The sequence below is a fragment of the Osmia bicornis genome, unplaced genomic scaffold, assembly GCF_907164935.1.
Source record: "Osmia bicornis bicornis unplaced genomic scaffold, iOsmBic2.1, whole genome shotgun sequence".
Classification (NCBI taxonomy): Eukaryota; Metazoa; Arthropoda; class Insecta; order Hymenoptera; family Megachilidae; genus Osmia; species Osmia bicornis.
The window spans coordinates 220,242-247,711 of record NW_025791458.1 but is presented as its reverse complement, the minus strand read 5'-3'; the positions used below and the strand labels follow the sequence as shown (position 1 = coordinate 247,711).

The following is a 27,470-nucleotide window of genomic DNA, read 5'->3' as shown; positions in this document are numbered from 1 at the left end:
GTATCTTCTTGGGGACGCATTATCTTCCCGCAGCGGTACCTTCGTTTATCAGGGATAATCCCCCACGCCAACCAAGCATCCCACGCTTGCTCCACATTGGCGATGGTGATTCCAAAACTCCATACACTTAGGTTCTCCTTGAGGAGATCTCGGTACCGCTGGTACACGAGATTCTTTTCTTCCGAAGATAATCGCAGAGTGTCTATTGGCGTGCGACGGGTGGGAATTAAGAGATTGAATGACCACTGTTGGAATCCCCATTTCAAGGGCTATCTATGGTAAAAAAATCAGCTCGATCGGAGGGTGCCCCATTTTCCCGAATTCAACCTAAAAATTATTAAAATAAACATTATCTTTTTTCAAACATTTACAATAAACAAATTAAGGAAAATAATTTTTTTTTATAAATAGACGACAGATGTATGTACGACATATATTTTTTTCAGAATTTTCGAACCAGTAGTTTTTTAAATAAAAAATATTTTGTAAAATTCTTTATTGTTAAATAACATAAAAAATAATGCATATTTCAGGTTAAAAATTTAAGGATGTTATATACTGTGACCCTTTCGGGGGTTCACCCTATAATATTTCTCTATCACAATTCTTTATTATAACCGTTGGGCGCCAGCCACTCGCGGTGGCAATCGAAAATTTGGAAAAGGGAGTCTGAATGGGGGTCGTTACAAGGGATGGGACACGGGCACTTTCGTCCTTACAATATCGCGGGGGAGTACGCAAGGAGGACAAGCGTGGGAGGGGAGATCTCAGGTCAGGAAGGTTCACTGGAAGTTCTTCACGTTACGCGTGAGAGGAGTTTTGTCAACGGAATTAAAAGGGGCTAGACAGAAGGGTTTCACAAACGTTGGGACGTCGAATCGTCGGTACAATACGCGGACGCGAAAATACGCGGGCGAGAAGATTACCGTTGCCTTGCACTCACTCTTTACAAATTAATATCGAAGGGAACTTACTTCCAACTCCACACACTCACTACTACTCCTTCGCACACCTCCCTTCTCTATATCGCTTCTATACAATTTCAATACTCGCCAAAAATCTCTCTCTTCGGTCTATTAGATAGCCCAGGGCTCAATGACGGCTCGTCGTCGCTGCCGCGACGACGGGACCGTCGCGGGATGATATTTTGGGAGGGGATGGGGAATAGGAAGGGGGCCTCTTCTGGCAACGGAACAGATCGGTTATCGATTGTTGATCTGCCGGTGTTCGGGGTCGATGGGGCTGGCGGATCTCCTGTTGTGGCGGGTGGGCTGAGGTCTTCGGGCTCGGCGACAGATGGCTCCGGGTAGGCGTTTGTATCAGCTTCTGGGCCGCTTCGTCTGTCTTTCCGAAGTCCCTCGTTGCTTTTTCTCTCTGGAAGGGTTGAAGATCTGTCGCCGGCCTCGGAGCTCCTTTTTGCGGGTGATCCTTGTTGCCTCCTTTTCGTCGCCTCCTTTTCGTCGCCTCCATCGGCCCGACACCGGTGGGCAGGGGAAAGGGGTAAGGTGTTAGAAGGGTTAAGGGTCATTTTTAGGTGGGATGTGAGGTGGGAGAAGCGCAGCGATTGTAACGGGGGGGCACAGGTGTCACCACGTTACAATACATATCTAGAAGTAATATCTAGCCAAAAATCAAACTAATCCGTTTGGGGGCACTTTTCATATGCATATCCCACCAGACCCTTTAGTAAGAAATCGCGTTTCGCTTGTGTCATCATTGGTTTTCGTGTCGTTACAATTTGTTTCTTTTCCGTCCGATACAGATATATGTAAAGTTATCGCAGCGCGCATTAACATATTGAGTGGAACTCGCACTTTCTATAGTCAATTAAGTTAACAAGGAGTAAATTAAACTGTCTATATTTCAAATACATAGGAGTTTTACACAATAGGTCTGCACGCGTCGGCTTCTCGATACATTCTGATATTCAAAAGACCTTGAATAAGGTGTTTATCCGCGGTTGTCTAAAAGACCTCAAGCATCCGGTGACGTGTTTCCGCTCGAAACAAGGGATAGCTGCTCGTCATGATTCGTCGACAGCTTCGGACGGGGCAGTCGATGGATCTTTCGATACATCAAGAAGCGGTCGATGCGTCGAAAGAGCAGGAACTTCTCGCCGTCGCAACAATATTCTAATCCCTTCGTATTTATCTGTTTCTACTGCTTTTTTATTTACTAATCCGATCCCGATCGATCAACCCCCCAACCCTCAACCCACTTCCTTTCCATATATTCTCGCACCCTGTCGCCATCGGGCGACCCGATAAGAAAAATAAATCGAACTATTATCGACACGGCGCGTCGCGCGAGCACTCACGTAGGCGATCGGCAGTCTTCGTCGTGGAAGCGGTTCCTTCCACGCATCCAATCTTTTGCTAGTCGCCAGTTAGCCTCGATTTGTTACGTGTTGAGGGATTTTCCTCTCGTATTTTTCTTTTAATATGTGCCCAGATTAGTTCTATGGGGTTTAATTCACACATATAGGTTGGCAATCTTAAAATGTCATGTTCATTGGATTTAATTATTTCGTTTATTTTATGTTTCTTCAGATTTTCTGTGGCATTCTATTAATTGTGATAACTCATACTTAGTCATCGACTGTGAATGTATCACATCATTTCTAATGAGCCAATCTATCATTTCCGATTTTTTTGCGTATTTCGATGGTGGCTTATTTATTTGGGTGGAGTGATACGGAGCATTATCTATAATAATGACACTCTTCTCCGGTAAGTTGGGCAGTAATTTTTCTGTTATTCATTTTTCAAAATTAGCAGTGTTCATTTGGCCATGGTAATCGCCAGTGGTGTTTGTGGACTTAAAATTAAGCCTGCAGTTGGCACAAATCCATTCTTCCCACCAGCATGGACAATTATGAGCTGGTGGGAAAAACTTGCACTTTTTAAAATTCCCAACATGTAGTCACTCTGCCATCATTTGGAGAAACACAACGTATCATCCACCCACATTTCATCAATATAAACTATGTTTCGTCCTGTCGATCTATAGTGCGCAACAGCTCTCAAATATTTCTCTCTCCGGCTTTTAATGTTTGGTTTTTCTATTAGGACTTTCCTAATGCTATTACTTTTTTTCCATTTGAACCCCATATTTTTTAATAGTCTGTAGTGGGAGTGTACTGTCCACGGAAAATGAGTTTTTTCGCGAATGGTGACCAATAGCTTAGGATCAGCGGGTATACATTTCTTTTCAACGTAAAAGTCACTTACATATTATACCTCTAGTGACTGTCGTCCTCAGAGCAATACAACTTGCTCTCCGTGGCCCTTTTTCACTTTTTCCCTGGCGATGGCAAATTTTCATCGTCGGAAGAACTCTCATTTCGAATTCTGCTGATCGTCCTGACTAATAGCCCTGTATAATCAGCAGCACGTATTTCTGGTTTGTCAATAGGGTGAAGGGGTTCCCCTTTTGTTGCTTCCTCCTCACATTTTATTATAAGTTTTTTTACCAGAGTACGCGCTTCGCTATGGATTGTTTGTCCTTTTCTATGACTAGTCGTTATTCTAAGAAAAGTACTTAAACACTTAACTTAACACTACACTTAAACCGAAAATTGTTATTGTATTTTAACACTAAACTTATCACTACACTGTTACGTGGTCGACTGCTTAGCAGCGCGTGTGGCTAGCGGAGGCTTTCGGACAAAAGGCCGCGTAACTTATATTATTTTAAAGTCAGTACAACCCGAGCGGTTAGGTTTTATTGTTGTGGGAACTGCAGACTATCATAGATCCCCCTCCATGTTTGACTATATGGACTAACAATGAGCCGCGCAGGTTGAAGATGGTGGGGGAACTCAGCGAGCCTCGTAACTCCCACTCCGCTACTCGCTTCCCACTTCGCTAACCGCGAGTTCAATATACGGGGTGGAACAATAGTACGGTGGAGTAGACAGAATACGTGAATAAAAAACTGGGCGTTTGCAAATGTACAATCTGTATATATATGTTTAATATTTCTAAACAAACGTTGATATGTACAGTATATATACATAAAATTTACATATTTACATTATATACAGTTGATATATAGAGTATATATACATAATATTTACATATTTACATAATTACAAAATTAAATTATTACATGGCTAATAATATTGTAATATAATAACATGGTAAAGGGGAAAAGGTACAGCCCCATTAATGGAGCAGTATGGCCATGAAGTATTACGCCTTCCCCCTTACCTATATACTATTAAATACTATAACTTATAATATACATTATATACAATATTTACACGTCGGTGTCTATCTCGCTGTCGATATCGCTGTCGGATTCGGATGGGTGCTCCCACTCATCACCTTCATCCAAAATGGTATCCGTAATGTTGTCGAGTCGACGTACTCTATTCTCCTCCTTTATCGTATGGCGAATAAAATTCTGCCACGACTCGGCCGAAACATTTTCGATGGCTTCAATTAGTAGTGTCTTGACGTCAGATAGTTTATAACTAGTATTTCGCGCTCTCACGTAATCTTTAACGTTTGCCCATGCTAATTCGTTGGGGTTTAGTTCACAATGGTAAGGGGGAAGGCGTAATACTTCATGGCCATTTAGTTTGGCATATTCGTCAATAACATAATTATTTTCACGCTTATATTTGCGCGTGAGATCCAACAATTGTGCTTTTACATAATGGGGCTGTACCGTTTCCCCCTTACCCACCAGCCATGAAATGATATCACTTTTCTTCCAACTCATGTCGTCATATTTCTCAATTTTAACGCTATAGTAGGGGGCATTGTCCATTACTATAACTGCCCCATCTCATAGCATGGGCAGAAAAGTTCTAAACCAATCGAAAAATGTATCGCCGTTCATTTCGTCGTGGTAGTCAGCAGTATTTTTTTTCGACTCGAAACAGAGGAAGCCTTCGGGTATAAACCCATCTGTCGACCCGATGTGGGCTACTATTAGCCTCTTTCCTTTGTTTGCCGGTGGCGGGATTCCTGTTGTGAGACCCCTCTCAGCTGCATTTTTGGGACTGGTGACGGATGTATCCACCCATAGTTTGCGCCTAACATCACCCGCATTTACCCAGGTCTCATCCAGGTAGTAAATGGGTCGTCCGTCAGAACGATAGTTTTGGATTGCATGTACGTATTTTTGGCGCCACGACACGATGTACTCTTTATCAATCATGGCGCTATTGCGCCCACGAACAATATATTTGAACTCCATCCGTTTCAACAGCCGGTATAGGGACGAGTATGTGAAGGCTGGTAAATTCGCGTCTTCATTTACGCGAGTTAAAATTTTCCTCACGTTCGGAATTTCCTTGTTCAACCAGAACTCGTGCACCTTCCTGCGTATCGCAAGAATATCGCTCTCCGACGTTTTTTCTAAGACATTGCAGCGTATTTTTCTTTTGTTGGGCGAGCGCACATCTCCCGTGGCTTTAAACTCGGTGATAGTTTTGGATATTGTCAGTTCTCCAATTCCAAGTTTTTGCGAAATTAATTTCACGAGGAGCCTATACCTGTAAGGGTGGCAGGAAGAAACAAATTATTACGCTGGATTTTGGGTATTTATGTCTATGCCTATCAATAATTCTACATACCTCAGTTCTGGGTCTTCCATCTTCATATTCTTATACAAATTGATTATCATCATTCGTTGGCCAGATCCAACGAACTACAGAAAGAACAGTTCTGTACACGTGACTAAACCACACATATTACATATATTCATAACGCGAGCTTACCGTTCCCGAAGGATTTCTCCTTGGTGGAGTCTCGGTAGGCGGGCCAGCAACTCCCTCCATTTCACACACGTTTTCAACAATAAACACAATACAATAAAATAAGAAATATGAAATATAAAATAAACCCAATACGATTAAATAAGAAATAGAAAATATAAAATAAAATAATTTTTAACAAAAAAAAATCCGTCATTTCAATCCGTCGTTTCAATTGTGGGACCGATGTAATTTCTCCACCTGAGCGATAAACGATGTCTTTCACGGCTCCCCAGGGGAAGAAATCCAGCGGTGTCAAATCCGGTGAACGGGGAGGCCACACATGGGGAGCAGGTCTTCGTCCTATCCACCGCGATCCAAACATTTGATATAGAAACTGTTGCACCATTCGGCTGGAGTGCGGTGGAGCACCATCATGCATAAAGTAGGTTGAATTACGTTGATTTCGCGGAATGATGTGCCGCAGTTCACTTAAGAGTTTCGATCTTAGAAATTAAAGATATGTTGCACTGGTTAACCGCGTCGGCAAATAGATCGGGCCGATAATATGGTTGCCAATGATGCCTGCCCAGATATTAACGGTGAATCTTCCTTGATTAAATTACTCCATCATCGCATGGGGGTTGCGGTACGCCCAAATCCTTGCATTCTGCCGATTGAGGATGTTGCTACTCGAAAAGCTGCTCTCATCCGTGTCGCAGTTTATGTAACATCCAGTTACAAAATTCTCGCCGTGTGACATAATCATTAGGGCGTAGAGCTTGGACACGTCGAATTCTATATGGTCGCAGACCTTCTTCGCGTATTATACGCCGCACTGTCATGTGCGAGATTCCTACTCTTCTCGCGATGCTCCGTAACCCCATCAGTGGATAAGCTCTTGCGAGAGCTATAACTTTTTCTTCTTTCTGCCAATGCACTCGAGGTCGACCTGCTCCGTTACGTCTTGTAGTAAGCTGCATCACGATTTCCTGCTCCCCGAATTGATAATCCAGTCGCGCAAAATCTCGTCTATCAGGAATTTCGTTGGGGTGTAATCGTCTCCCATTGTTCCGCACTAAATCACGATAAATCTTACGAGCTAAAGTATAATTTCTTCCTGCTTCGTCAATAGCACGTAACATCACACGAATATTCTTATATTTCGGCATGTTCGCTCCGCCGTGGTTACGAATAAACTGCCTCTTTACCGAGTTCGAAACCGTGCGAGATGGAGGCGTCTCCTATTGAAATCATAAAAACTACAGAGTAAAGAAAGAAAGGAAATAAGGAAAACAGGGAGAAAAATAGAGATGGGGTGAACACCACATCTATAAGTTCAACAACCGAGTGGCCGTTCGCATAGAACCTACACCAATTCACGTGATATCCGATCGGATACTTTTTATGACGCTCGACCTCCAGGCATAAAGAAAAAAGGACAGAAACAAAGAGCGGCAGAGAGGAAGAAGGATGGACTGAGGGAACGAACGAAGGAAGGAAAGACGGAACTAAGAAAGAAGGAAGTAGGAAACAGAAAGCAAGAACGGAAGGAAAAGAGAGAGGAAACGAACAGCAGCAAAAAAAGTGGAAGAACGAGAAAATAAAATGCTTAGTGGGGAAGCTGGGATCACGACCTGTTACTATGCGGAGCCGATGCTTTCAATCTTGGATTTGACTACAAAATATACGCACATTATAAATAAAATGATTTCTAGAACTAATAGAATTTTATCATCACTCTCAGAGAGAACGAGCTGATTTGTTATATCCTGTTCACTAAAAACCTCATTTCCGAGACAAGACAAATGGTGCAGCGAGTAATACGATTTTTTGTGCCTCGATCAACAACCTTTGCATCTATATTTTAAATGCAAAACTTCTGCGAATAAAACTCATTTATATTGTCTTTTGCAAATTGCAACCATAATCAATATAATGATATATTTCACGAGATTCGAATGTTTGATGCAGTCCTTTGCGTAATAATTAACTGATGCATTAACTGCGTAACCGCGATGTGTTAACGAACTGTGAAATGATAAAACTAAACATTTATCTTGCGTTTATATTGGAAGTGCAAAACTTCAGTGAATTAAATTCATTTTTATTTTCTTTTACACGCAGTAGTTATTTTGTCATTTTAAATATGCTCTCTTAGAATTTACCCTTCCTATATGCTGGCATTGTGATTGAAATTCAAGAATTGTCCTATAGCATCAAATTCGAGCGATACGCGAGACTGCCGCGTCAAGATCACTGGAGAGGGGTACCGGGCGACTCAACGTTTAATGCATTATGGTATATGGACACTTTGACGGCTTTTTTCTAGGAGAAGGGTTGATTTCCGGCACATGGTTCCTTTCAGACTTTTTATCCCCTCGATGAGCACTATACGATAAGCCAATAAAAAAGTTTGACCTTGAATTTAGGGGTCAAGGTCAATTTTGCGGTCGCTTTTTTTGACAGATCTCCACCGATCCAGAGGTGTAGAATCACCCCATATAGGTCGTGACATTTAATTTTTTTACACCCTGTACATCAGGAGTGCTGCCAATTTCTGACATAATCGTTACAATTACAAATGTTTTCAGCCGGACCTACAACGTTCCGCTGTTCCTCTTACGACTTATTAATTACCAAGTTTGCCATACCGCAAACAAATCGTTAATGGCAGCATCGTTTGTTCGGGTATTTTTAATTTTGCGCCGCCTCCGAAAAGGTTGAAATATATTTAGTATCCTATTTAACGATTAAGTAGATTGTATTAATAGCTGTGGAATACAGATATAAATGAAATAGACATTATTTTATACTTTTTAGTGCATTTCGAAGTCGTATTTTTTTTTTGTTAAAAATTATTTTAAATTATCACTATAATTCTGATCAGGATATTGATTTCGATTTCGATTTCGATTTCGATTTCGATTTCGATTTCGATTTCGGTTCTCATCTCGGTATACATAAATATAATTTTAATAATTTGTTGGTCCTCCTTGTTTTGTTATAACTTCAAAAATCCTATCTGACATACTCTCGATGAGTTTCTGAAAAATTCTTTCGCTAATTTCGTTACTCGCTCTTATTATTGCGTTCTTTATTTCTAAAATGTTTTGATACTGCCGATTTTCAGCATAAACTTTCCTAACAATAATGGCCCAAATGTTTTCCATCGGATTTTGGTCCGGTGAACATGCTGGCCACTTAATAACATTAATTCTATTTCTTTGCAACCATAACATTGTTTTCCGACTGGTATGTATAGCCGCGTTGTCTTGCTGGAAGGTCCAATTAATTGTATTGTGCTCATGTATAAAAGATAACAAATTGCTGTCTAAAATTGCGACGTACTCATCACTATCCATCCTTTTTGATGGAAAAGCCAATTGCAACATGCCATCAATACAAAAGGCACCCCAAATCATCACACTTCCTCCGCCGAAATTTCTTTTTGAGAAGTATTGCGGTTCTTTTCGGAGATCTCGTCAATATGAGTTGTAACCGTCCGGTCCATCGAGATTAAACATTTTTTCATCCGAAAAGATAACCTGATTATCAATGAAAGAAGTTGAAGTAAACCGGAGGAAAAAGATTTTGACGTCTAAACTTAACTTACGTTTTTCCAGTCTCGATGCATGTTTGCTCGAGCGTACTCGAGTCTCGCAACTTTATGACGAGGTAGAAGTTTAGGTGCAGATTTTAATTTCTGTCTCACGATGTTAGGATCGTTTTTCAGAACTCGACGTACTGCCCACCGTGAAACATTGAGATTGAGTTCACTTTTAATTTGGTTACAGCTTTTTAGACTGTTACTGGCTGCTTTTACAATTACCCGTTCGGTACGGGAGTCAATTTTTTCTTTGGATCACCCTTTTTATTCTTACCATAATTGACTGGATCATGTAAGAAATTCAGAATGACTTTATGTGACCGCCCTAGCCTACGAGCAATTTCCCGAACACCAACTTTTTCCTCCATAAACGCTAAAATTTTACCCCTTTCTTCTTCGGTAAAATATGTACCACGTGGCATTGTTTAACAGAGATTTTTGTTAAATTTTAATTTATATTGCTATGAAGAATGTAATTACTTGGATTCAGTGAGTTTGTTGTTGATCTGGATGGGGAGAAGTTAACTTAATAACATTGGTGCTATAGTTACGCAACAAGTGAAAATCACTTTTTCGATTATATCGTTTCGTATAAAAGAGCAACTTCAATTAGACTTAACGTAAAGTTTATTGCGTCCCATACTGTTTCAGCTCATGCAGTTGATTTTTTACATTTTGACTCTGAACTGCAGAACAACTACAAAAGTAGGTGGTGCTATAGTTATGCACCGCAGTGTATGTTGTAATAAAAGTTCAACACATCTCTTTACACATCCCTTCAGCACTGGCACATTCCTACCTAATTTTCCCTTGATAACAAATCTTACGAACTGTTTAGTCGCCTGAAAAAACGGGTGAAAGTTTCATGAGTTTTACATAATTCATTGGCACACATACTTGAATAGATTGCGACAGAACGGTTACGTACATTACGCAAATATCATAATTTATAAGTAATGGCTGGCATTAATATTTGACCACCTTTTTAAAGCAGAGTGACTTTTTTTAAATCGTACCAAGCAACATCAGCATTTTGTGAATTCGGATAAAATATTTACGTTACTTTCGGGGGAACTTCCCAAGTGTTATTATTAATAACGCCCACTTATTAATGAAACTCAGCCATCTTATAGATTTCGTCCAGATGAACACGCCTACAACACATTTGGAGTTAGACAACTAGTTACCTAAGCGATATGTATTAACAACACAGCCGACTCTAGTACTAGCAACACCGCGGGAATCCGGTCTGAATATATCAACACCTACCCTACTCTATCTGCCACCCGGACTCCCAGGCTCCCAGCCAATCAACGTCGCCTGTACCAAGGTGTACCGCGTGGAGGTTGTCAAGCAGTAGAAGGGAGGCAATTTGAACATCTACTATAATGATTACCAAATACGTGCACATCCACACATACAATGAGGTATCAACCCGACCGTGCAACCTCGGCGCGGTACACCTTGGCTACTGCTAATGCCGACGGTACTTGAACTTTATCGACTCATATCTCGAAAAGTACTCAACCGAAAGAAGCTCATGGAAGTGTTTTGAAAAGCTCTCGATGTCAGCTACAAGAATATTAAATAAAAAGTGGGCGTTTCCATTTAAAATTTTTAATTTGACCTTTATAGCTCCTCCATACTTACGCTCAAGGTCAAATATGTACCACTGTTTGATGCATCTATTGAAACCCTACAACTTATGTATCAAACATTTTTTCCTAAACTGTCTTGTTTTCGAGATATTTCACCAGTCCTATACTTTTTCCTCACCCTGTATATCGTTAATATCTAATAGGGGAAAGTGGCGCAAGACGGGTTAGTTAAGGTTTATTAATGAATAAAACACAGGTTTGTCCAATTAATGAATCCACTTTAATTTTTTATTATTCTTTGATAATTGGTCTATAGATTATATAAGGCAAAAGTCAACTACATATTTACAACTTATTAATAGATGATTGCATAAGTTCGTGCCCGATTTAGAAATGAAGTTCAATGGGTGTATTTTTAAATAATACGGTTTTATTAACACGTTAAGCGCCACGCTAGGGACCGGCGGCAGACTTTTCGTTCGTGTTATCATCGCGCGCGTGTCGGTCCCTCCTATCGGCGAGCGGCCCGGCAGGGCCCGCTTGACGGCTAACTGTGACCTGAACGGAACGGCACAAGAATTCGGCGTGGCGCTTAACGTGTTAATCAATTATGTAGTCACCATCATTCTCTACAATTGTTTTTCAACGATCTACAAGCTTGGCGATTCTAGCTTCGAAGAAAGATTTTGGTTTTTCTTCAAAAAAGTTCGTGAGGTACGTTTTGATATCGTCCTCGGAATTGTGCTTCTTTCCATTCAAACTATTCTGTAATGACCGAAAGAGATGAAAATCTGATGGGGCCAAATCTGGAGAATATGGGGGGTGCTGCAGAACTTCCCATTGCAACTCCTGCAGTTTTTTCAGCGTCAGTTGAGCGGCGTGTGGCCTAGCATTGTCGTGGTGAAAGATTATGCCCTTTCGATTTGCTAAACTCGGACGTTTTTCTCGAATAGTAGCAGTTAACATAGTCGCTGCCTGAGTAAAAGCCTTGCCAAACAATTCTGCTACTTGAAACGGAGTAACTACGCGGCCTGGATTTGAACGAAGCCACGTGGTTATTGCTTAATATGTGCTCAGAGGTTTCATAAACGCTACTTCGAGTGGTTGACGGCAATGTGTAGTATGGGGCGGAAAGCATAATATTATAACTCCATTTGCTCTTGCTTCATCAATGAGTTCTAAGTTCTTTGTATGAGTAGAATGTCCGTCTAACAGCAACAAAATAGAATTATCTTTGGATGCTCCGCTAAAAACTACAAATTTCTTAAATCATTGTAAAAATAGCTCAGCTGTTATCCATCCGGAGTCACTACATACACCACAAGCACCCGCGAAGCATTTACCATTAGGTCAGGTCTCATCCATTTTCGAGGAAACACCATCATTGGAGGTATATAATGCCCTGTTGCACTGAAGCATATTTCAACAGTAATCGTTACATCTCGATCAACGGAAACTAATGCACCCACTTGGTTCCGACCCGTTTTTGCTATTATTTTGCATTTCGTTTTTGGGACCACTGATATTCCAGTCTCGTCACAATTAAAAATACGATTAGGTGTCAGTTGATATTTATTATAAATTTCGCCTAATAATTTATAAAATTTATCGACTACAACTTTATTAAAACCAGCAGCTCTAGCTGCTGATGTGTTTTCATGTTTCCTTATCGTTAAATCTGGGTGACGGTTTAAAAATCCAAGTACCTAATCCTTACCAGCTTTACCTTTATTGTCATTAAATGGATGGTTTTTTTTGTTCTTAATTGCCAGCTGATACACCAGTACCATCAGATCGGCAGTCGTGAATCCGAAGAGCCTACTTTCCATGTCCTTCAAATATCCAACCAGCTCTTCTTCTTCTTTAAAAGTCTCATGCTCTACCGACTGAGCTAGCCGGGCCTTCTCATCCGCGAATTGTATAAATCTGTGCCCCTGTTCTGTATGCTCCTGGAGCTCTTCTTGAGCGTCGACTGTAATGCGACCATCGTCTACGCACTTTTTCTTTTTGGGCTCATTCTTCGGTCGACAGGTGAAATAACCATCAGTCGGTTCACCTTTTTCCCACTTCGTTATCAGTTCCAAGGCGTCAAAATACCAATTTGGATTAAGCAACATATACTCGCCCAATGTGTGGCCTGTGTCGAGAGCTCCGGTACTCCCCTGGTTGTTGACCATTCTTTCAACTTCTTCTTTATTTAGCAACCGGCATTTTCCTCTCAAGCTTTTCCCGTATTCACTAGTCAAGCATTGCATCGCCTCATATATTTTGCTAAGAGCCCCCGAGTCCATTTGTCCTGGATTGACGTCCAGTCTTTTTTTCCTGGAGTCCTCTTTCCATTTGTCTGTGTTCTGTGTATGGCACACCGTCGAGTTCAGATCGTTTATTCCCCATTTCCTGCCAACAAACTTAGAGATTAGTCCGTTTTTGGTGTTTTTTGGGGCTCCACTTCTTCTACGCTTGGCTATGGTTCCGGCACTATAGATGTTGTCGAACCTTGTGACAGCCTCAGGTAGCAATCTCATCTTTTTACCTTTGATCAATTTGGTGAAAAGAGAGTATCTCTCATCCTACTTAGGGCCCCAATCTTCTTCTAGTTTCCCTTTAGGCGTGTCAATGCATACCCTCAAGCCCGCAGGCTTGGCATCCGCCCTGATCATGGTTTCAAGTACCTGTGACTTCCTGCCTGGGCAGAACCAGTCACCGCCCTTGGCACTGTGCCAGCCTCGGCCTCGCACTCGAATTCAAACATGATTGGTCTGCAGCATGACTTCATGCGGCTCTATATCTACGCAAGCTCCAGACAGGGACTCTATACTAGGGCGTAGACAAGCAAGCTTAGAGAATAAAGCATCCAATAATCCAGATGGGACTCTGTAACCTAGTACGTAATTAATGCTACCGTCTCCGTTTCTAACACTGATGATTGTGAAACTGATACTAAATACACCCTTGGTAACACGTACGAAGTGTGTTGTTACATCTTTCGAATAGCCCAATTCAATGTCAACATAGCAGTCGCCTCTCAAGCTCACCGTTTGGCCGTTTGGCCATCAGTATTCGTCGCTTCTCATACGCATCGACTAATAATTGCCACGCGCTCTTATAATTTTCCGCGCTCGCGCTGAAGAGGACAACTTTGTTCAACGCCTCGCCCTCGCCTCTAAGAGAATTTTTCAAATATATAAATCTCTCTACATCCGTGATGTCTGTCCGCGCGTCGATCATTGTCATAAACGTATTTTTGTACGACAGCCATTTATCCAAACTCCCGTCGAATTTTGGTAATTCCGCGACCTGTAGTTTCAAGGTTCGGCGCCCATCCACCAATGTAGTATTTAAACCCGTATTACCGAGCGTATCGTTCGTTCACGTTACCGATGTACCGGCGTCTTCCATCCCTTCGATCGTACCCGCGCATTCATAGTATTGATCTTGAATCTCTAAAATCTCATCTAACCGGTCGTTAGTTGGATCAATAATCGCGAGCTCATCATTCAACTCCTCGTACGCGGTTAACATGTCGGTCACTCGAGCCAATCGTGATTTGAGCATCAATTTATTAAACCGACCCGACGCGACGCTGTTCACAAGCTGCGTGACCTGCGTTTTAAGGGTTGTTCGCCTTCGATTAATTAATCTAACTCTATCCATTGTAAGAAGTTATTCGCACGCACCGTATACGCAATTAATTAAAACTAAGTAATCAAATCAAACGATTAAACAATGCAAGGAACACTTATCCTTTCAATGCTGATGAACCCCGTCTGCAGCGAGTGGCCGGTGGGCGAGAGGTCCCGTGTGACGATGGAGATGGTTGGTTGGACTCCTTGAAGATCGTCTTCGATGAAGTCCGATGTGTATAAATGAGCACTTTTGTGTCTCTAAATCACTGCATCACTCCACGTAATAGTTATACCGAAGAAACCGTGAAGTATCAACAATATAAAATGTTTCGAAAGCTATGATAAAAAATGCCGTTGCTAATTTTGCAGCGTGTTACCACGTTCACAGTCAGAGCACGACTAGCGCTCGCCGACCGTTTGTGGGCCCTTTTTCAAGGGACTTCTCCCCCCATGAAGGGGAAACGCCCTGACTTTGGGAAAATCTTTCCACGGAAAGGAAAGCGCTCTGGCGATTCATACATGGCCGTTTCGACCGTTGCGTTTAAGTTGAATTTTCGAATTTCCGCCCGCACTTTCACCGGTTTACCGCTCATTCCTCACAGGAGGCACCAAAAAATGTATCGTCGAAAACTCTCCAACATGGAAAAATTCCGTTGTTCAAATATTCGTTGTGAGATGAATGAGGATGAGGGTATTTATTAAATGAATTAAACAGATTTGAGCCGAAAATTATTGATCGTTTATTGGCTCATTGTACACGATTTGGGGAAAAAGCCTTGCGGCATAAAAAACCCCACGAAAATAAGTTGTTATTTTGTACTAATCACGGTGAAAATGCGAACGGTATTTTATGTGTAATATACATGTGTTATGTTTAATCGTTCCTCGGCGACGAGCCGAGGTAGATAAGAGTGGTTGCAAGATGCAACGGACTCTGCGGGTCATCGTCATGACCGCGTGTTACGTCACGAATCGTCGTCACGACCGTGGTTTATGTTCATATTACGGTTTATTTAACCGAAACGATATGATTCCGAGAGATACAGTAAAACTTGGATATATGCAACAAACATTGGGACCCAGGCGTTGCATATATCCAGTCGAGGTGTCGAATCTCGGGTTACACGCGACGAGCAGCCAAGCGTGAACGTAGAAAAGGACAGACAGTGGTGGAAAGAGAGAGGTCCGATGATCAAAGGAAAGAGCCGAAACGTATCGGTGTGACTAATACTAATTCAACTATAAAACTTTTTTATTTTTGACTTTTTTTTACTGAAACTTTTACTAACGCATTGGTGAAATTTTTCTGATTAAAATGATACCAAACACGATATAGTTTGAATTATAATTACTTGCTAAAATTGATGTTAAAAGTTGGCGAAAAGCAAAGGAGGATTGGAAATGAAAACCGGTTGCGGCGTCGACTCGGGTTTCAAACGTTGCATATATCCAAGCGAGGTGTCGATTCTGGGCATTTAAACGTTGCATATATCCAAGCGAGGTGTCGATTCTGGGCATTTAAACGTTGCAAATATCCAAGCGAGGTGTCGATTCTGGGCATTTAATGTTGCATATATCCAAGCGAGGTGTCGATTCTGCGTCCGTACAAATCGTTTGTACCGTGCCGCGTTACCTATTCTACGTTCGTACACAACATGCGACGTGTTGCATGTTGCATGTTGCGTGTTTCATGTATCTTTGGTGTACGGCCTGCCTTATACATATGTAGTCAAATCATATCGTGTTTGGTACCATTTTAATCAGAAAAATCTCACAAGTGCATTAATAAAAGTTTCATTAAGAAAAAGTTAAAAATAAAAAAGTTTTATCGTTCAATTAGTATTAGTCACACCGATATTACGGTCGGATCATATTACACGGTTTCCTCGCCGAGCGGCTCGGTCCGGCTTAGGGGGATCCCCCCAAGTGGAGGGGATAGCGATGTTGCATATATCCAGACAAACTTCTGTTGCATATATCCAAGTTTTTCTGTACGTGATTCGAGTATCACGGATGCACAACTGCGATTTATATTGATTACATACGACGGTAATTAGGATACCGTCGCGAGTTATAAAGAACTTGGTATGTGTTTCACAGGTTTCCGATGGGTGATCCGCTCCGTCGTAGATTCGAAACGAGACTAATCAAAAAACTATATGTAGCAAAATATACGCCCGAGAACTCCCGCACGAGAGGGGCGTTGCCTCACGAAAATTCTAACTCTCTTTGTCCGTCGCGTCGTGAGAGGCAAGAAAAACCGTTAGGTTATTTACAACTTGCAGATGTTTATTTTCGAACCGACCCGAGTGAAGTGAATAGACAAAAGACTGCCTTGACTCGAATTTCGAGGCAGAGAGCTATTCGTGGTGGTCTACGCGCCGAGCCACTTGAGTCATAAAATCCCTTCGGTCGCGACAAAAGTAAGTAAACGTTCGCGCTTTTAAAATCGCCGCACACAAGCCGCCGCTCACGTACCAGCCCATCGCCACGAACTATTTTTCCGATGACGAACTCGATCGTCCCTACATCCGGGCCTCAGCCGGTTTCTACCGATACCACATGCCTCCTAAACTCCCCGCGTGTTACAAAAATATATCGTGTCCCTCGGAAGCGCGTAACGCGTGAACAACGGGCGTCTAGAAAACTAACTCTACTAGGGCGTCCAGGAGATGCTCTGTACTTTCTCGACCGACAGGCGTCCAGGTATTATCGCCGTACTCTCCTTGTCGGTCGAGCGTCCAGGAACAGTTCTCCCGTACTCTCCCTTCTTCCGGTAGGCGTCCAGGTATTGTCGCCGAACTCTCCTACCGGGATCTCTCTCTCTCTTCTCCGGCAGGCGTCCAGGTATTATCGTTGTACTCTCCTGCCGGAGTCTCTAGCCTGCCGTCGAAGAGCGGCCGATGGTGTTACCTCGTCCTATGTCTCGGATAATAGCAGACGAAATAGACCGAGGTCGTCGCGAGCCCTTAATTTATATCCGCTCGTTGCTATTGGCGTTTTCCGCGCTCGCGCCTCGCGTCTCTGCTTCCCGCGATACCGTATAATCGACTTTTCTTGAAATTGTCTGGACGTTTTCAGACCGCGTCGCTTTCGCGAAGCTTCTTTTTAACCGTTGTTACAATACACATATATCACTTACACTGTATTTATCAAAGGTAACAAATTAAATGCTGACAAACTGTTGATTGAAAACCAAAAGTAAAGATATGAATAAGTAAAAAATTTACATTCTATTAAATTCTGTTCATTAATTTGACTACCACTTATACAAATGTCTGTATCTGAAAAACGATTTTAATTAATAAAATAGTATTTAAAAATTTGAACATCGGCTGAAAATGTCAGTGAAAGTTAAACATACTATGTGTCATATTATCCACACTTATGTGCAATTCCTCTAAAGCCTTCGTGCAAATATCACTGGGTTTGTTAATGGATGTTGAAGAAATATCACCTAAAACACATAAGTATACATTAAACATTGACTCAATAAAATTTACTAACTTTGTAATACGTGATCTAAATATTAATAAGATGTGATCAGAAATCTACCCTCTATTGCTTCTTTCTTGTTTCCATTTCCTAAATGCACGCAAGCCTCGTTTTCCCTACAGCTACAGATTATATAAACGTCATTACCTACAAAAAATGATGTACGTAAATTATTATTTATTAAGCGTAGAAACAACACAAAAAAAGGAACTGAAAATAATACAAATTTTAGTAGTATTTTACTTTCAGTACACTTGAAACAAGAAAACAAAAGAAAAATAATCAGGTAAAACAGAACGCACCTTTTACTGTACTATATGTAGGTACTCCTTGATTTTCTATACTTATATTGTTATCCGCCAATGTTGATGGGATGTCATCTATAAAAGATTATGTACGATAATAATTGACGTGTTAAATAATAAATACAATTGAAGACTAGAGTAATTAGAAATATACACCATCTATATCATTGCTTGTACGTTCTACTTGTACATATTGAGTACTAAGGTCTCCGTTATGCCGGGTCTACACTGGGTAGAAATGTTCGCGAACAGTTCTCGAGCTGTTTACGAACTGTTTGCGAACAGTTCGCGAACAGAATTCACACCTAAGCTCAGACATAGTTCGTGAACAGCTCGCAAACGGAACGCAAACGGTTGTACAATTGAAAGGCTATTGTGTTTCGAGTTCTCAAACAAACCCTTTGATGTACCGCCTCCTTAGCGAACAGTGTTCGCTGTTCGCTGACCAGTTCGCTGTAACCTGCTCGCTGTTCGCGAAAGTGTCCACATTGCCGGCGAACATGGTCCGCGAGCTGTTCGCAAACTGTTCGCGAACAGCAGTGTAGACCCGGCATTACTCGTGTACTCGAGCGAACTGTCCTCTGAAAAAGATTGATAAAAAATTGGAATTTGTTCAAATTAAATGCAAATAGTTAACAGAATCCATCTTACTTTGGGGATACAAATAATTACCTGTACTGAATGTTTCAATCGTACGAGTTCCATTATATACGTCATTTTCATCGCAGTCTAAAAACGAATTAAAAAGATTTTACTTGAAGCATAAGTCGAACGTAGCATTGTTAAAGTATGAAAACGTACCACTTGACAATACATTATCAACATATTACTATTGTTCATAATCTTTAATAAACATGTTCAAAAATTGATCAATTGACAGTATTCCGGAAATTAAATTATATTGGAATAAATTAATTTTGGCGTACTTTTCTCTATTGGCGCGAGTACGAATCCGTGTGACTTTGTAACGAGGTGACTGGGTCGCGCTCAGATGACTTCGTCGTCGTCGTCCCCGTCGGCAACGGTCCGTTCGTCTCTACAAGTAGTCGGTCTATAAATGCCGGCAGTACACGCTCGCCGAGGCGATTCGAACGCGAGATCTCCCGAGACGAGAGTCCCGAGACCCGAGATCCGAGAGCACCGTGTACACTCTCGCGAGGGCTACCCGTGTACACCTCGTGTCGGCTTCGTTTCCTTTGACTCGTCCTGAAAGCTCGCGTCTAGGCCGAGCGCTCCGAGCACGAGGCGAGGCGAGACCATCAAGTACATGCTCGTGCTCGCCTGGTTTCGGGTTGCCTCGGCGAGCGTGTACTGCCGGCATAACGATAATGGCAACCGAGCGTGGCCTGGGGAATTGTGCTTGTACACTTTCCATAGCAGCTCTTTCGTAATCACACATGACAGTTTCTAAGTTGTCGTGCAATCGTGGAACAAGAGAAACTATTTTTCTTCAGTGATCTATATCTATTATCTTACGTGCTAGGTGGAGGGCTTTATAATATACAGGGGAGTTACTCTAACTTATCGATACGCGCTTTTAATTCTACGGAAGCACGCGCGGGCGCTTGAGCGAGTTTACATCGCGGCGCGGTCCCTGAAATGCGGTTCAATCGCGGTTGGTCGCTTTCGGTTACGATCGTGGGTCTCGTCCCTTCGATCGCGAGTACTCTTTTATCGTCTCGAACTGATGGTTCGTACTTCCACAGAACTCTGTTTCTAATGTGCCCTTTATACAAGGTGATTCTCTCGGCGCGCAACACAATAGCCGCACCGCACAATGGAACCCTGCTGTGTTTGCGGGTAAAAAGACCCAGGGGCCATATCGCCGGACCCAAAACTGCTCTGTGTGTGTTTATGGCTGAGACGAAGACAAGAAACGGAATAGCAGGGGTTATATTGTGCGGCACGTCTATTGTGTTGCGCGCCGAGAGAATCACCCTGTATGTCCGCTCGCGGCCTGACGCCGCGTGACGTAGGTGACTTTCGTTACAACTTTTAAGTTTTTTAATAAACGTTCGTAATCAGTCGTTTCATCGTTGATTAGTTTTAACAAATTATCTATAAATCGGTTTTTTTTAAATGTTATTGCAATGAAATAAAAAGAATTATACGTATTAAAAACGCGTAAAAACTTGCCTAAAATAAATCCATAAATTCGGCCGCGACGTTTGGAAATGTTGTGCAAGAGAATTATTAAAGGACTCAACAATATTGTTAGTCATCACTGTAGAACCGTATACGCTGACTTTGGAAGAAATAGGAAGCCACACATTGCGCAGATATGCCATAAACAGAAGTACATTTGGAAATGTGCCGCATAAACGGTCAGCGACTAACTGAATTTGATGTAATGCTTCCGGAAACATATCGGATGGTGCTAAAGGCGTTGTCATAGCCATTGACAGGATCTTTCTTGGTGCTCCTTGCAGCCCCAACTTCTTCCACTTCCTTAATACAGCCTGAATAATAAAAAAATGATTATTCAATTCTTCATTCAGCACGTTAATGAGGTAAGTTATGCAAAAAATACATGAATAATGCCAACAGTTATATTCTACCTGAGTAAAATGAAACCAGCATCCATGTATGGTAACCCTGGGGAATTGTGCTTGGACACTTTCCATAGCAGCTCTTTCGTAATCACACATGACAGTTTCTAAGTTGTCTTGCAATCGTGGAACAAGAGAAACTACTTTTCTTCATATTGATGTGTACATTGATTTAGTACGACATTCACATAAAGCAAAAATGGTAGCGATTCCATGTAAATTGGCATCATTTATTAATCTGATAATGTGAGATAAGCGTAACAAAAATTGTCAATGGTGGTATACCGTGTCATTGTAACGTATGTGTACGGTATAGAGTTGATGAAAAGGAGGCATTCGTGGTACAACCTAATAAGTGATAAAAAATTATTAAAATGTAGAGACTATCGAGGTAACTGGGTGCGCACTTACGTACTATTCGGGAGGATGTTATGATACAGGGGACGCGCTTACAGTTAACTTAGTACTACGCGGTCTTATAGCTACGGAGGCGCGCGCGGGCGCTAAGCGATTTGATCGGTGACGCGACGCGGTGCGGTTTCAATGGGACGGCAGTCCCCGTTGGATTCGATTCAACGCTGTTAGTCGTTTCGGTACAATCGTGGGTCTCTTTCCAGCGATCGGGAGTGCTCTTTTATCGCTTTCGAATTGTTCGTTCGTGCTTCGAGAGAACTCTGCCTTTATCGCCGCTGGCTGCACTTTATATCTCCGTTCGCAGCTTGGCAGCTTATCCGGCGCCGCGTGACGAAGATGACTTTCGTCACAAGACTTTCGTTATTTGAAAAGTATTAATCATATAAATGGTTTCTCTTAAATACTTACTGAAAAAGTACCATCCATATATATTTCTTTGGCGTTTTCTAATGCAGTTAGCAATGTAGCATTAGAGACAATTAGTGCTTATGTGTTATCATTTGAGATTGCACATCCGTTGTAAATCTTTTTCAGGACATGATAATCTTTTAATATTACGTGTGCACTCTACACAGTTTTTGGCAAACCTGGTCGTGATTTTCTCTTCTCTCTTGACATTATCGATTTCATACTATTGTATAAAATATATGTTGCTGCCACAAGATTTGTACGACAAATATTGTCAAAGATGTCTTTATTATTTACTGAAGGATTTTTACTATATTCCTCCAGCATGGCTGATTTTAATTTTAATACTTTTGTACAGCACGGTTCGTTAGGTTGAATGTGGTTTTTGCAAAAAATAATGTTCATCTTCTTGAATTACTGTTTCTGTTTGGGGGGGGAGTAGTATCGGTCTGTTACCTATCATCCTCCCACGGTCCCATGTAGCACAGGTCCCCGTTGGGCTGGAATCGCAATGTGCGGTGCTACCCGTGTTGCCGGAACCTCCACTTCCGTGTTCCTGCCGGTATTGCCGCTTCTCCCCCGTCTGGGAACTGCACGTTCCGGGTCGGTCTCCCTGTCGGCGGTGGGGTTGGCCCGGTGGAATACCCGATTCGAGTATCGCCGGTCGTTGCGCCTGTGCTGCCACCGTCAGTAACGTTGTTACTGGTCGACGGGTGGCGGTTCTGGGTCCGGCCGTCGCACAGTGGCGAGAATCGCCGAAAACGTGGACAAAATTAATATCTTAAAATGTGAGGTAAACTAATCAAATAAATTACAATATTATAATTGCGGAAGGATAATACTATATGTTTCTAATGAAAAATATTTTATTTTTATATAGTGTGACTTGAAAGTTACATTTAAATTGTTAATTAGAATCGCACATCTTTTTTTATACGTGTAATATTAAAAAAATGAAAAGAAATGCATAATATAATACATATATACATTAATATATACAAAATAGATAATATTTACTCATAAACATACTTATATACATAAATTATTCTAAGTTACTTTCCTGTTCATCTTCTACTTCTTCTACTTCTTCTTCTTATTTTTCTGCTTCTTCTTCTCATCATCATCATCTTCTTCTTCTTCTTCTTCTTCAGATTCGTTGATATTAGCAATATCGAAAAATTGAATTACATCTCGCAGATATGTTTTTCCTTTTTTCGGCCATACCATCCTCATACATAAAAAACTTTAAAGTCACACTATATAAACATACAATATTTTTCATTAAAAAAGTATATTATTATCCTTCCACAACTGTAATATTGTAATTTATTTCATTAATTTACCTCACATTTTTAAATATTAATTTTCTCCACGATTTCGGACAAATTCGTCACTGTGTGTAACTAACTTTCCTCCCCTAAAAATTTGAGTGAAAGAAGAAAGGGAGTTTCTGTAAACAACTGCAAAAAGCAGTGCTAAATACTTTTATAACTTGACTGGTCCGTACGTGTCATGTACGCTAATAGGGTGCGCGAGTGCACAAAAATGTGAATAACTCAGAAGACCGCAAATTACCGCAAGATATTTTTACAGATCCTTATTCAGGAAACTTCCAGCTTTAATTTAAGCCTAATTTGAACGTGTAGATCCGTGTAGAACACAACTTTTACCATACATAAACATTAAATATATCCATTCTTTCTATTTCGTCCTATTTCACAGTTAAAAATAAACATTTTGTTGTGCAAATTACATAATTATATTCAAAAAGGATCATATAAAGTGGCAATGTTAGCGAAAGAACATAATAGTTGAAAAATAATGAACAGCATTATGTTAAACTTTGCCCGATGAAACTGACTTCACAAAATCATCAACTTTGAAGGCTCATATCTGCTAAATGGTAATAATAAAATCATTAAAAGTGTCAGAACATTATGCACACATTCCTTATGAACAAGTTCCATTAAACAGATTTCAAGAATTCCGATTTTCATTTTTTGACTTTTGTCCACGTTTTCGGCGATTCTCGCCACTGCCGTCGCGAGTTCAAATCCCGGCCGGGGCTAGAGTTCATTTTTTCTCTCCATTTTTCTTTTTGTTCTTTTTTGCTTTTTCAGTTTTTTAATTTATTATAATTGCGTTATATATATTGTATTATTTACAATGTATGGGATGATACATATCGTAGAAACACGAAAAACATAAGTGTTTTCGACAATATGAACATTTAATAAAAGCTGATGCATTGCAAGAGCACTTTGCTTTTCTTACACTATCCGGAAAACATACTTGGTTAACATTCAGAAAAACCAATCTATCGGATATTAATTTGGTCATATACCAAGAGTACCTGATCATATCTTTAAAAATCGGTGCGCATAATTGGTGATGAATTAAAGAATGAATTTTTATTGCATCCTCCCTGGTTGATAATTCGCGGCCGGTTTGTAAAATTTCAATTGAATTTTGTAATCTTTTTATAAAATTCTTTACTTGGCGAAAAAAGTAAGCATCACAGGGTTGGCAATACGGAGTACAATGTGGCGGAATAATTTCTAACGTTGATATGCAATTTCCATCATCGTCTGTAAAAATGCTATTAAGGGGGTAGACTAGGGTAATGCAGCGCGTTGACATTACCGGCAAAAATGGGCCTATTAATGGGTTTACGGGAATCGGTTATTTGTCCTTATAAGAGAACACATAGGGCTGGGTGAGAGCTCATTCGAAAGAGGAAGGTCCAATGCAGGGGGCTCAACCGATGGTTTAACGAGATTGTGTTGATATCTAATAATATGAGTGTCCAAAGTAGAGGAAAAATCGAGAAAATACGCCCGCTGAATCCAAGTACATTTTAAGTAACTATAACAGTTATGTGACTAAAACGATTTGTTGAGCCCCCTTCATTGAACCTTCCTCTTTCGAATGAGCCCTTATTCAGCTCAAGACCTTTTCATATAAGGACGAATAACCGATTCCCGTAAAAGCATTCCCAAAGACGAGTTCCGCCATTATCTGGATACTACAGAGCAAGTTACGTGACAAATTTAGTTCAGCTAATAGTTATAAGGTGGCGTCTAAGTAGAAAGGCTGCCGATCTGGAATCGTAGCCAGAATCAAGCGTCAGCTTGATTACGTCACTCGAACTGTGATACGAAGGCAACTGAAAAAGGCAACAACGCCCGAACGCTGAGTGAGACGCACTACAGTCATGCTGTCCTTCTCTCATTCTGCATGTTGAGATTGTCCCTTTTCTCTAAGACTTGACTGCCGCCCGCCTGGATTTTTCACAGCGTCCCATAACAAACCTCGCCCCATTCAAACTATATCGTGTTTGGTATCATTTTAATCAGAAAAATTTCACCAATGCGCTAGTAAAAATTTCATTTAAAAAAAGTCAAAAATAAAAAAGTTTTATAATTGAATTGGGATTAGTCACACCGATATGTTTCGGCTCTTTCCTTTGATCATTGGACCTCTCGCTCTCTCCTCCACTGTCTCTCCCTTTCTACGTTCACGCTTGGCTGGCCATCGCATATAATCCGAGATTCGACACCTCGGCTGAATATATGAATTGTTGCACATATTCAACTTTTACTGTATAGTCGCGAGGTCCCTCCATTTATTAGTTCTAATAGTACCATAGTACTTTTTTATGCATAATGTTTCAAGGAGTTGACAAGTAAAAAAAAAATGCAATTCCATTTAAATAAAAAGTGGACTTGCATTTTTTGAGTGCATCGTTGCATTCACGAAGAAAATGAAATCACAGAAAAATAGACATTATCATTCCACTGAACTTTTACATAAACAGCTTTTTCCTATCTCTTACCAAATTCAAGATATAACCCGTCCCAATTGCATGACATATCCTGTATACTTTTATTAATTAAGAAACATTTATTTAAAAAAGGTAATAACTTTTTCTAAAAATAATTCTCAGATTGCACGTTCCTTCGCTTCTTTAGAGTAGGCATATATTTTTCAGCAGCGAGGAGTGCTACGGTGCGCTATACAGGGTGTCCCAGAACTGGGGTAGGAGCCGAAGAGGGATGATTGCTGAGATCATTCTAAACAACTTTTTCCTTTGCCAAAATGTTGTACAAGGCTTCGTTTTCGAGTTATTAACGAAAAACAGTGGCCAATCAGAGCACGCCCTTAGCGCGGGCCGAACCACGAGAGTATTGGGTATGCTCTGCGTTCAAACCGTGGTCGTGATCAAGTGCATCGGCACCACGTTGGTGTAATAGGATTCGTTGTTGATGAGCAATCAATAATTCGATACCATTATTTCTTTCTTTTTTTAATTTATTATTCGATTCAACTTTTGCCCAACGAATCCTATTATACCGACGTAGTGCCGATGCACTTGATCACGACCGCGCGGAGCATACCCAACACTCTCGTGATTCGGCCCGCACTAACAGCGCGCTCTGATTGGCCACTGTTTTTCGTTAATAACTCGAAAACGAAGCCTTATACAACATTTTGGCAAAGGAAAAAGTTGTTTAGAATGATCTCAGCAATCATCCCTCTTCGGCTCCTACCCCAGTTCTGGGACACCCTGTATAAAATCCACGCGTTTGGTCAGTCAGAATTTATCGGAGCGGGACAATTCTATCGTTTGGGTTGAAAGAAGGATAGCATGATCACCATACATCTCACTCTAAACGCGCGCCAATGTTTCGCTTTCGTTCTTCAGGCGTATCGTGGCGATGCCTCTGGCGAGATGAGCGTTTGAATGTGTTTGTAAAAATACTTGAGGCGCTGTTGCCTTCCTAGATCGTGTTGCGCGCACGCTAGCTGAGAATTAAACCTTTCAAGTTCGTAACAAAACACGCAAGTGGCTCCACCAAGCCCAACGAAAAAACTACTGTAATACCGACGTCCCGAATCGGTGACGTCACGTACTGTGTCTACCCCCTTAAGGGCGGGCACAGACTCCTTCGAGGCCTCCTCCGAATCGATGTAAGCGCCATTAGAAAGAAACGGGCAATCGTGAAAATACATAATTGAGAAATTCGACATTTGACGGTGTGACATCTAACGTCATTATGCAGAATAAGAAACGAAAGTGAGGTGGCATAGTTGCCAAATCACATCATTTGAGAGTTCTAACGCGGTGTTGCCGCATCTGTGACCATCTAGCAAAATGAATTTGCTCGAGCCGAGCGAGATTTTGATTCCTGGCGGACATAGAAAAGGAGAGCGCGAAAGAAAGAGAAGGAGTATCATGAATGAAACAACGTAGGGCCGATCGGCGGAAATATAGTCACACGCTACGACAGATTCGATGAGACTCTGTAATACACATAACGTAAACGACTATAAAACTTATAGGAACATGTAAATTGATCTATAATATACAATATTTATTGATTGAAATATAATCAATAAATATAAACAATGCCTCTTCTTTCTCCGCGACGTCTACATCGTTGGTTACCATGACAGCCACTCCAGCCACGTATTATTGAAATTTTTTTCATCTGAAATATAATAATGAATTTTAATATAATTGTACCTGCATATACAGGGTGTCCTAGTTTGTGTGACAGAATTATATATTGAAATTCATTATTATATTTCAGATGAAAAAAGTAAGCAAAAAAATGCTATACGGTGACCGCCGTGGAGGTAGAAGAGGAAAGAGGGTCGGTAGGAGGTGGCGGCGGCGGGCGGCCTATTATTGTTAACATATAGTAAAAATATATATATGTATAAATAAACATTATAAATCATTACATTTCTTTAT

The 27,470-nt window shown here is 41.0% G+C and overlaps 2 protein-coding genes across 2 annotated transcripts; both read right to left on the bottom strand.

Annotated features, from left to right (window-relative positions):
* Window positions 1-4,260: 4,260 nt before the first annotated feature.
* LOC123989258 lies at window positions 4,261-4,776 on the bottom strand. The gene has a single exon (XM_046289978.1). The coding sequence runs from the start codon at window positions 4,774-4,776 to the stop codon at window positions 4,261-4,263; it is 516 nt and encodes a 171-aa protein (XP_046145934.1).
* An 18-nt stretch (window positions 4,777-4,794) lies between these two features.
* Window positions 4,795-5,791, bottom strand: LOC114881320. The gene is made up of 3 exons (XM_029198065.2): window positions 5,732-5,791; window positions 5,588-5,661; window positions 4,795-5,506 (listed from the first exon to the last, which is right to left on the bottom strand). Exons 1-3 carry the CDS (start codon window positions 5,789-5,791, stop codon window positions 4,795-4,797), a joined length of 846 nt encoding a protein of 281 aa, XP_029053898.2.
* Window positions 5,792-27,470: the final 21,679 nt, after the last annotated feature.

Bases quoted from the DNA above. Each gene is read 5' to 3' on its own strand.
- LOC123989258 (XM_046289978.1), bottom strand. From the start codon at position 4,776: ATGGACAATGCCCCCTACTATAGCGTTAAAATTGAGAAATATGACGAC.
- LOC114881320 (XM_029198065.2), bottom strand. From the start codon at position 5,791: ATGGAGGGAGTTGCTGGCCCGCCTACCGAGACTCCACCAAGGAGAAAT. The intron at 5,662-5,731 runs GTAAGCTCGCGT...TTCTTTCTGTAG, and splicing joins GGAGAAATCCTTCGGGAACG to TTCGTTGGATCTGGCCAACG. The intron at 5,507-5,587 runs GTATGTAGAATT...CCACCCTTACAG, and splicing joins ATGGAAGACCCAGAACTGAG to GTATAGGCTCCTCGTGAAAT.